The following is an 11,054-nucleotide window of genomic DNA, read 5'->3' on the forward strand; positions in this document are numbered from 1 at the left end:
ACCAAGTTTGGACTTCATACACCAAAGTGTTGCTGAGATGTGAGCTCACTTTCTTTATTACAGCACCCCTAGAGGTCAAATGAGACCACTCTCCTTGCATGTCCTCACAATCAGCTTATATGTCCATGTATCAAGTTTGGACTTCATACAAGGAAGCGTTGCTGAGATATGAGCCCACTTCCTGTATTACAGCGCCCCCTATAGAAGCCAAATGATGCCAATTTCCTACTGTGTCCTCATAATCAGATACAAAGTCCCTGTACCAAGTTTGGATTACATACATTAAAGTTTCTCCGAGATGTTAGCCCACTTCCTGTTTTGTGGCTTCATTGCCATATTTGATTGGCTGTCATGGGCCAATAAAGTGGAATTTGAAAAATCTGACAAGTATCGTTTGTGCGGCTCGGTCTGAAGATCATCTCCGCCAAGTTCCGTGAAAATCAGATACAATTTGTGACCGCAGAAACTTTCCGTAGAGTTTGGACCAAATTCAATATGGCGGAGGTCGAATATGGCGGAAAGTGACGGGATAGGGGTCAATGAACTCTGGTCGGTCCAGTGATTCCAAGAGTGCTTTATTTGTGAAAATTGGACGCACCGTTCAATGGTCACATGCATGAATGCAATCTAGTTTCGACCCATTGGTGGCGCTAGAGTGTTGGGCATAGAGTTCTGTAAATTGGTGAGAGTGATCATGGGACAGTGCTGAATCAGTGTGCCGAATTTCATAACTTTAGACCCAGCGGTTCAATTTTCGGCCAGATTTTGACCTCTTGGTGGTGCTAGACGACTGGGCTTAGAGGTCCGTAAATGAGTATGAGTGGTCAGTGGAGTGTCCCGAAACTTTCTGCCAAATTTCAGCACTTTTTAGCCAGGCGTTCTATGGGCTGCCATAGACTCTAATGGCGGAAGTATAATAGGAAAAGCTAGTAACTCAATGGGTGCCTTCGCAGCTTCGCTGCTAGGCCCCCAATTACACATGCAACATTAGTCAGAGGGCTAAGTACTTTCTTAGCTAGGGATAGTAGTTTCTACAACTAACTGTTTAACTACTTAGGGGTGAAGTAAGCAGTGTAGGCTCTTGAATTCCCCCTCAGGGATCAATAAAGTATCTATCTATCTAGGCTACTGTCCACTGCTGGTCTGGTCTGTGTGATTGATCTGCACTAGTTTATATATTTGTTGGAGAGTGTGTAGGCACATTTTCACAATTACATCAGCATTATTGGGATCTGAGAAATGTCAAAGGTCATTTACCCTACAACCAGTGACTACATTCACTCTGGTGGCAGCACAAGTGGAGTTATGACAACAAGCACAGGTTACTTCAGCCTGGTTTGCCATGGCAAACTACAACTATACTGTGCTCTGGTCACTCAGGCTGGTTTGCTATGGCAATCTACAACTAGTACTGTGCTCTGGTCACTATAACTAGTACTGTGCCATATAACTAGCATCCGCTGCGTGTTATGGTCGCATTACCATTTTGAACGTGCATTATTTTTCTGATCCCCGAATGCCGTGTCGTCCCATTATCCCTTACGTAATGTGCAAATCACAGTCTGTAACATATCTGTCTATCTCAATCCCCTTGTTTATAGAGGGAATACACAAGTCTGGATTTTCTAGAGTCAGTCCTGACTCTACCTAGCTTTTGGAATCGTGTCTTCGTCAGTGTAAGATTGTACAGTTTACCCATTGTAAGAACATCATATGCCACTTTATGTCCCACATGGTGATCTTATCAATACAACACTCAAAGGTCCATGCTATGTCCTCACCTGGGCCCAGGATTGAACTGAGGTGTGAGACGCATTACTCAATCTTGAATTTCCCCTTGGGGATCAATAAAGTATCTATCTAGCATTAACATTTGTAAGAATAAGTATGGGGCCAGGCCTTTGAGAACCATCCCAGTCAAAGTGGAATTTTAATGATCATACAGAACAAAAGGCGACCAGTCCTGATGGATTAGCAACCTAACTCATTAAGGAGATAAGAGGGACTTTTGAAAAAGAATATATGCCAAGAGTTTGAGAAGCTCTGGAAGCTCTCATGAAGGTTCACTCAAGATCGGTGGCCAGAAGTACGTTCCGTCATTGATTTTTTTGAAGATTGAAACTGCATTAACCAAAGAAACATCCTTTTCCCTATGAATACCTCGTGTTTTTCTTACATCAGTCACTGGTGGAGCCTAGAGCTCACTCCCTCTGCTTGTTGCTGTGAAGTTACATATCACTTATTTGGTTTTTATATTATCCAAAATCCAAAACGCAGCTATGTCATGTTGAGTATGAGGACCTAAGTAGGACAGCTTTGTCAAAGACAACACGTGTGAGTGCAGTGGTGGGGTTAAGGCAGGTCATTTCATGGGTGGAACCCTGCTCAGTTTATTACCTATATATTATATATATATTTATTACCTGGTGTCTGCCTTATCAGGTGACATTTTTTCAGGAATGCTGCCTATGGATGATTTACTTGTTGCACTTGAAGGGTGAGTGTGTGAACGGCTGGATTGGATCCTTCTGTTGTGTAGGAATGCAGAAGCTGGTGGTAAGCAGGCACGTGCCTTGGGGTGAACTCACAGTGGAGGCCGAGTCTGTGACACCAATGAAAAGTAGGTCAGAGCACTGCATGCTCCTGTGTTTGTGCTTACTGTGGGGTCCACAGATAAAGGGCTTTTTTTTTACAGACAGTCCATTTTCCTCTGCCTTGCACATTTTTTGCACAGAACAGGAAAAGGCAAAGAAAAAAACACTGAGGAAAGCTAAGGTTCTCAACTTGTTCTTCCTTTTTCTCTCATGCCAATATATTCTCTTTCCATTACTTGCGCGCACACTCAAACCTATTTAAACAAGTGGAAGTGAGAGTCATTCTGAACACAGACTAGCAGAGGGGTGGGTGGTCCAAATCTTTCATTTCCAGACAGGGGTGGAGGAGATGGTAATGATACATTAAAGACCCTGCACTTAGCAAACACACAGAGCTTATACCCCCAATTTGCAACTAAAATAGGACACAGATGCACTGGATGGCCGTCTATTAAAGGGTATTTTTCCCTATTGAATATGGGGGAGGGTAGAATGGTGGAGCTGGTATTCTTTGGAAACAGTCACAATACAATATCTGCCCATATGTGCATGTGAGATCCACAGTTTAGTTCATCGGGGTGTTCTGCCAAAGATGAGGTCTGAACCAAGATTATTCGTCAATCGAGAGACTAGTCTCCCCTCCTTTAAAAAGTAATCACGGAGGGAGGAGCGTTTGCAGAGCACGACAGTGTACGTCACCCAGCCGCCCGAGCTGTGGTTTTGACCGGTCTTTAAAGCTCTGCATACTATATTTGTTCCTAGAAACAGGCGAAGGGAGGCAGGGAGAGGAGCGCAAACCCGTGCAATGAGGTCCTGATGGGAGAAGTCGAAAGCATATCTTGTGAGTTGCCATTGAAGTGGCACTCTGCTACATCTGGGAGGACATAACCCCACCAGGTATGCCACAAACAACTGTAATTTTCTCATCCTATTATGTAAAATATAATTCCTAGCATTACATTCTGTCTCAATTGAAACAAAGTGGAAATGACAAAATAATCAATTAAGTTGTGTGTTTCTTGTAAACGTGCGCGTAATTGCGCGCGTCAAAATGTCAGTTGTACACTTGAAGTTTTCTCGAATAATTTAATTATTACCTACCTTCTTATAATGATTTTTTTAGTAAAACTGATGTTAAAGAAAATGATTGTTCAACCATTGTACATAACACTAGAATAATTACGTAGTGTCCCGCCGGGTCAATCAGGTGAAAACTTTGTTTATGAACAGTGAGAGTGTGCTATTTCTAGGATGGAATAGCGGGATTATGGGGTGCCGAGAGTACACTCATATGCGAACCCAATATAAACTTGAACATATGATTTTACCCAACAACTGAGAAGAATTGTATCAAATGTTCCCTTTCTTTTGACTGTTTTTACTTTAGGCTATACTGCATGCACAGATTTTAGCCACCGAGGGGAAATTTGAAAAGGTAAGAGGAGACGACATGGATGTGTTTGTGTGCTTTAAATTGTTCTTATATGTGTGCGTACAAAGTAAATGTTCGAGAGGTTTGAAATGTTCAGTGTATCATTATTATACATAGACCTGGCCTGCTCCTAGTTAGGGATGTCATTTGAAAGATGTGCCACCCACTCGAGAATGTGAGTCATTCGATGACTGTTATGTGATGAGCAGCAAGACAGGCCTGTTTCTGCATTATTGTTTTGATTACCACCGAGAGACACAGGCCAAACAGAATCACAATCTAAGATGTAAAATAGCCCAGCTCTACTTATGTGTGTGATTCCCTGTTTCCAAAAATAATCACCCTGCTCTTTGTAATACATCTGTCATTTCCCAACTATTTACATGTTTCTTTGTTTTGTCCTTTCTTGTTTTGTCCCCTTAATTCCTCCTCTTCTGTCCTCACACTCTGATTCCTCATTCGAATATTTCCCAGACGCCTTACTGACTCAGGTTAACAAAGTGAAGGAATTGAAGTTAACAAGAAATTAAAGAATAACAAGTAGTGCCTAGAGCAACCAAAGAGTGCAGTGAACCCCATGCAATCATGCGGGATTCTGTTTTCAATTGCTGTTTTACTCCAGCACATCCTTCAGCCGCTGAGGTTGAGCTGCCAGCGCACCGCCATCGTCGTGGAAACATGGCTGAGGCTCCTCCGCCCAACGACCGCCGGTTCCTGATCTTCTTCGACTTCGACGAGACGCTGGTGGATGAGACCAGCGATGACATGGTGGTGCAAGCCGCCCCTGGAGGGGTGCTCCCCGGGTGGCTGAAGGACACCTACAGGCCCAACCACTACAACGAGTACATGCAGCGCGTGCTGGCCTACCTGGCCGAGCAGGGCGTCTCCGAGGCAACCATGCGCTCCATCATCGAGAAGATCCCGGCCTGCCCGGGGATCCCGGCGCTCCTGCGATTCCTCCAGTCTCGTCCGCCGCGGGACTTCGAGGTCGTGTGCGTGTCCGACGCCAACACCTACTTCATCGAGTCGTGGCTGACACGCGCCGGCTTCCGACCGCTATTCCTGCGCGTCTTTACCAACCCCGCTCAGTTCGATCGCGATGGCCAGCTGCAGCTCAGGCCCTACCACTCCCATGAGTGCCAGCGCTGTCCGAGCAACTTCTGCAAGGCCGTGGTGGTGCGCGAGTACATAACCAGACGCGTGCGGGAGAGGGGAGGCCGACCGTTCCAGCGGGTCTTCTATGTCGGCGACGGGGCCAATGACTTCTGCCCGTCCTTGACGCTGTCGCCGCGGGATACCGTTTTCCCGCGCCGGGATTTCCCAATGCACCGACTCATCCAAGAGATGGCTGAAGCTCAGCCAGGGAAGTTCAGGGCCAACGTGGTGACTTGGGCCAGTGGGGAAGATGTGATCAATACGCTCAGGAAGGTAGTAGAGGAGAGGGGGTAGCAAGGCCTGTAGCCTTGGACACACACACACACACACACATAAGCACACACAAGCACACACACACACAGACACAAGCACACACTGACACTCACAGACACCCTCAACACACTGCACTACACAGATCACACTACACAACAAATTAATGCCAACTCCTCACAACCTAAACCCATTAACTCAGTATTTCACAGATACAAGTAATCAGCCTCGCTGCCAGGCATCTCAATAATAGTTTCATGTGCAGCTGAATGAAGGTTGAGCAAACAGTGTATTGCAGGGATTACAAGCTGCTTCGGTTACTTGCAGCATTTTACTGGTGCTCTTATGAGGTGTTTATCCAAGCAGAAACAGATTGTTGCTAGGCAAATTAATATAACCTTTAGGCTTGAGAGAACACTGGCACTAAGCAAGCCCCTCTCATCCTGAGAGTGTCTATATACAACACTTGCTGTTGCCATCGACCCAGGTTGTTAATTAGTTTACACACAATAAATTGCCAGGTTAATATTAACCGAAACGCTGGCCAGTCCAACCTCTTGCCACAAGGAAAATATCAGTCACATTAGATGACCACTGTTCAGGTCAACATTGAAGATTTCGGATGTCATAGTGGAAGCTGTCAATCAAAATAAGTCTTAAAATTAGCCTACCAATGTGTACTTTACTAATGTCTATATATGTCAGAGAGTACATGAGCCAATACAAATCAGTTGAGGAACAATAACATCATGTGTTTAACCAATTAAGATACAACAACCAGCAATTCTTTGGAATATGTGGAAAATGGGATTTTCTAATAATAAGCCTCCCAGACTGTCCCAGTTTTGTTTTATTAGTGCCTGGCATTTGAACACACATTTATGAGTTGTTGTTTGGATGATCTACAGAAGTGGTTAATGCTAGATGTTACTTGTGAAAACATGTATTGTGCCTTTGAATTGTCTCTGGCTGCCTGTCAGTCTAGCTGTTCGTTTAGCTTTGCATGTTTGTATTTGTCTTTTAGTTCTATTGTGTTCGTCTGTCTTGTATGTCTCTACTCAGGGTCTGTATACAGCTGACCTCTTACCAACAGGAATAAAGCCATTCAAAAAAGCTCTGTGTCTGAGTCTGTTGTGTGTGCAGTGTGAGTGTGTCATAGGTCAGTGTTCAAATTATACTGTAGTCTGTCTGTGTATGTGGTCCACCAAGATCATCTGCTCTAAAATGCATGGCTGCTGCACACTATACTGTACACCAGAACTCCTGCCTCTACGTCTTGGATGCTGAGTCACCTTTAGAATGTTCAAAGCTCAGGAGAGATTACCAAAAAACATAACTGGGGGAAATCAGTGACCCGGAACAAGTCGATCTATAGATTATAAGGCACCTCTCCCCTTAAGTGTTCATCTCCAGGACAACCAGTTTATGCCCATACCATATGTAAACTGATCCTGCTTCTCGCGATGTCTGAGACTTTGTGAGACTGAAGGTCGGCGGGTACGATACACTAAACTTGCAAGCGGGATATTCTTCCTACAGGCAGTTGGGGGCGGGCGAGAGAGTCTTCATTCGCCCTGTAATGAGTCATTTAACCATATACCGACTTACGAAGATGATGATTAGTTAACATGAAAACGTTGCCTGGTGTCCCTTTAAGTTCCCATTGGGTATTTTACCAACAAAGTGCATTAGACCAGACAGTCTTGCTGGTAATTGAGCTGACTGTGGAATGTTAAAAAACAATCTTCATCCACTCTGACACTCACCAGACATTCCCTCTCGCAAGAACTACGACCTATTACTCTGTGGGACCGCATCCAAACATGCACAATAGTGGCAATGCAATGGGATCCCATCCCCATTAAACAGACGATGCCGTCCATAAACGGTATATCAGTGGCATGCCAGACCAAACCCCCCATATAAGGAGGAGAGGGGGGAATTAAACATAACTGGATGGGAAGTTGATGTGGCCATAATTCACATACTGTGTGCATAAGTGCTTGTGTCATCAGAAGGCAAGCCAGAGGCATGCAGTCCAACCGCAGGTTCCATAGCCTTTAGGGCATATCACCCCCCCCCCCCCCCTGCTGAGCATATCTCCCACATGCTTTGCTCATGCCTGAGCAAGAAGCAGAACCGGCTTAAGAGAAAGCATCTTAAAAACTGGGGAGGCCCTGGCAGCGCATGCAGCACCACTAACAAATCCCAGGCTGGAAAAGAGTGGGACGGGAGAGCCTCAGACGTCTTGCTCCCACCATAAAGCTTGACACCAGCGGACGCAACCCTGGGCTTGCCCCTTCAATGCAGATATGACATACTGATATAGCTGCTAGATACAGTTTGAAGGTTGAAGCAGCTTTCCCTTGTTCAAGTAGCTCTTGAAGAAAAAAAGATAAGACCCATCCGACCGAGTACTGAAGGCCCATTATGACCCAGTGATGAGCACCAATGGAAAAAGATGTCACTTCAAATGTACAGGAAAACGCGTAGAGGCCTAGCACGTTTGTATGGTCTCAACCACTGCATCAGACAAGCATGACGCTTAAAGGCCTGACCCTCTCAGCGGTCGAGCCACCAGTTCCCTGAGCGCCAGGGACTGGGCCATGCGCCTCCCACGGTGTCTCCATCACCAGACTGCACAGGTCTGCAAACCAATGCTGGATGGGCCATCATGGGGCAACCATGCAGGATCACTGTGCTCCTCTCTCACCATGGCCAGCAGATGAGGGAGAAGAGCCGCCGCATACATGCCTATGCTTACATACAGCCATGCCTCGGGCCAGGGGGGTGCTAACGCATACACTCAGTGACCTCTGGTGTCCTCTGAGTGTTTTCTTGTGATGCAGAGAGGTCGATGTCCGCCCTACTGAATGCACACCAAGATCTCCTTCACCACCTGTAGTCATGGATGCGCCAGTGCACCGCGAGTGGGTTATTCCATGACCGCAGATCCATGGCCCCACTGACACGCCTTTGAACATCCACTACCCAATGAGAGAAAATGTTTGTTCCTCTCCGTCTCTCCCAAGAGTGTCAGGCGAGAGTGGCCTCACACTGCCACCTGCTGACTGAAATTGAGAACTACAGGTAGTGTCTTTGTAACTTAAGGCACTCAGGATGCTGAGTTTATGTCTCAAAAGCAAGTATTTATGCCAAGGAAACTGTCTGTGCAGCATTGTTTATGAACAACATAGTCAAACTGCTTGTGCAAAATGCCCAACATAGCTATTTCAAAACTACAAAGTTACACATGGGGGGCTGATTGCAAGGATGTTTCAAAGTTTTTATACTGTATTGTTTGTATCGCAATTTGTTGACAGACATTGTTTAAGGTATAAAGAAAACAAAGGCTTTTACAGTATTGTGGAAAGGAAAAATGACAAATTCACATTCCCCATTGGGAAGAGCTGTGCTGTAAGCCAGATATATTGTATAAGTAAATCAGCAAAGCTGTTTCTGATTCTCAGATTTTAATGAAAGGATTTCCTAAGCGGACATAAAGTGCCTCTCAGATGGTTTACTCCTGCTGAGAAGGCAATCAACAACCTGCTTCAGCACTATTTTCTTCCTTGTGCTTTGAATACCCGTGCCCTCTCTGATTGGATTGCAAAAGTGTTCTCCAATGTTTTCTTAGTTAGCCTTTTAAAATGATGTCCGATTAGTGCCTTTGGAACATTGGATGAATGGTTGCTGATAATGGGCAATGCCGATATTGCATTTAAGATCAGCCATTTCTTCCTACAACAGTCGAGAAACCTTTTGCAATTATGTAAGCACATAATGCAACTTGAAAACTGCTGCCCTGAAAAAAACAATGCAACTCATCTCAGCTGGTATTCTGTCTATAATGGAATGGAATGGAAATGTCTAAGTGACCCTAAACCTTTGACCGATAGTGTGTGAAGGGTTTCTGTGTTTCTGGTTCAGACAGCAGTGAACAATGGTCACTGTTCTGATGCGGCTGTTGGTCAAAATCCGAGATCAACCAACTGCTTCTGTTGATATGATGGGGTCCTCCAGAGAACTGATGCTGCCATAACAGCCCAGATTAGCTGCCAGATCCTCCGCTTAGCTAGTGCCTGCAGCAGATGAACTGATTAGACTAGATGCCCAAAATGAAGTTCAAAATTATGTATAATATATAACTAATCATGCATATTTTATCATGATGTTTCTCACAATTGTACATCATCATCTGAATAACTTTGTGTGTTACATTAGTGTTACATCAATTTGTAATTTGTGTTACATTAGTGTTCATCAGATGGAAAAAGAGGCAGTAACATTGTCTCCCACCAATGCCTTCATATATTCACTGTGTAATTCTATCATTAAGATTATCTTCCAGTTATAGTAGCAGAAGTATTAAAGCTGCAGTTGGTAAGATGAAACCGACACTATGCTCCGACAGAACAACATAAATCAGCCGGTTTTAGCTGGTTGCATTACTTTAAGACAGTCTGATGTATAGCTACAGAAGCATATTCACTTAAAATGTTGTGCTTTTTCTGAATTACCGAGATGGTAAATTCATTCATTAAAGGTGCTCTAAGCGATGCCACACATTTTTTAGGCTAAAACATTTTATGTCACTACTGCAAACATCACTTAACCAACCGCTAGCTGTCTGTGTCCTGAATACACTGTAAAAAAATGCGATCTCTGTGGACAGCCCAGGCTCCAAAAACGGCAACAAAAACAACCTGGGCAAACCTAGCCCATAAAAACATAAACTGTTCCAGCAAATCACAGACGAGATGTACGTTTAGGAGAGTTTCAATTGCATGGGAGCAGCACTGGAGGGAGGGGGAGGAAGTAGCAAGCTAGCTCTCTGTTTTGTTTGAAAGTCAACAGAAGTGACGTTACCCAGCATCGCTTAGAGCACCTTTAAGAAAAGCAGCCCTGTTTTTTTATAAAAAAACTTCCTGAAATTTTGGAACACCGATTTCCCGGGACACCGAAACACCGGGGAACATGAAACTTGGTGGGCATGTAGCCCCACTAGAATTTCATGGAAAATTTTTGTTTGGTCCCCCCCCCACACACACTGGTGTTGAACCATGGCACCGAGGATGACACATTTTTTATGGTATGTTGGTCTCAAGGGCCCGCATCAACCTAGCCCATAACCACTTATTTGTGATTTGCACCCCCCCTCCCCCAGTAACAAATGAAAATGCAATATTATACTGCTTTAATCTTTAAACACAGGCACACACGCACACACACACACACGCACAGGCTCACACATACAAGCATACACAAAAGTTGCAAAAGTAGGGGATGGAGTAAGGATGAAGACAAATTGACAAGTGTGGTTTATTGGTCTGCAATAGTACTGTCAAAGTTCACAGCATTTCAAGTGAGTCAGTGGTTAATGAAAAAAAGGGTGGATTACAGTTTAACTCTAATCTCTTCTTGGGAAAGTGGGGACTCTGCTTAACTTGAAGTCTTTCCAAGTTTTTGTAGAGAAAGCTGTTTCATTTTTTCACTTCTATGATCTAACCAAATTCACTGGAATGGGTGACGCCATGTGTCAATATTGCCTGAAAGGGCAAGGACTCTAAAAGGCGCTGTACTAATAATGTTTTTGCCCACAC

General features: G+C 44.5%; 1 protein-coding gene across 2 annotated transcripts; it reads left to right on the top strand.

Annotated features, from left to right (window-relative positions):
- Positions 1–867: 867 nt before the first annotated feature.
- phospho1 (phosphoethanolamine/phosphocholine phosphatase 1) lies at positions 868–6,546 on the top strand. Of its 2 annotated transcripts, none has more exons than XM_076265026.1 (3): positions 868–3,491; positions 3,982–4,029; positions 4,501–6,546. In XM_076265026.1, exon 3 carries the CDS (start codon positions 4,612–4,614, stop codon positions 5,473–5,475), a length of 864 nt encoding a protein of 287 aa, XP_076121141.1. In that variant the 5' UTR covers positions 868–3,491; positions 3,982–4,029; positions 4,501–4,611; the 3' UTR covers positions 5,476–6,546. The 2 variants fall into 2 exon arrangements, with proteins under 2 accessions (XP_076121141.1, XP_076121142.1); XM_076265027.1 differs by having other exon boundaries at positions 4,649–6,546.
- The last annotated feature ends 4,508 nt before the right edge of the window (positions 6,547–11,054 follow it).

Source organism: Alosa pseudoharengus, unplaced genomic scaffold (assembly GCF_046254945.1).
Source record: "Alosa pseudoharengus isolate Yale_2024_CS ecotype anadromous, Long Island Sound unplaced genomic scaffold, YU_APseudo_1.1 YU_APseudo_1.1_scf_4, whole genome shotgun sequence".
Lineage (NCBI taxonomy): Eukaryota > Metazoa > Chordata > Actinopteri > Clupeiformes > Clupeidae > Alosa > Alosa pseudoharengus.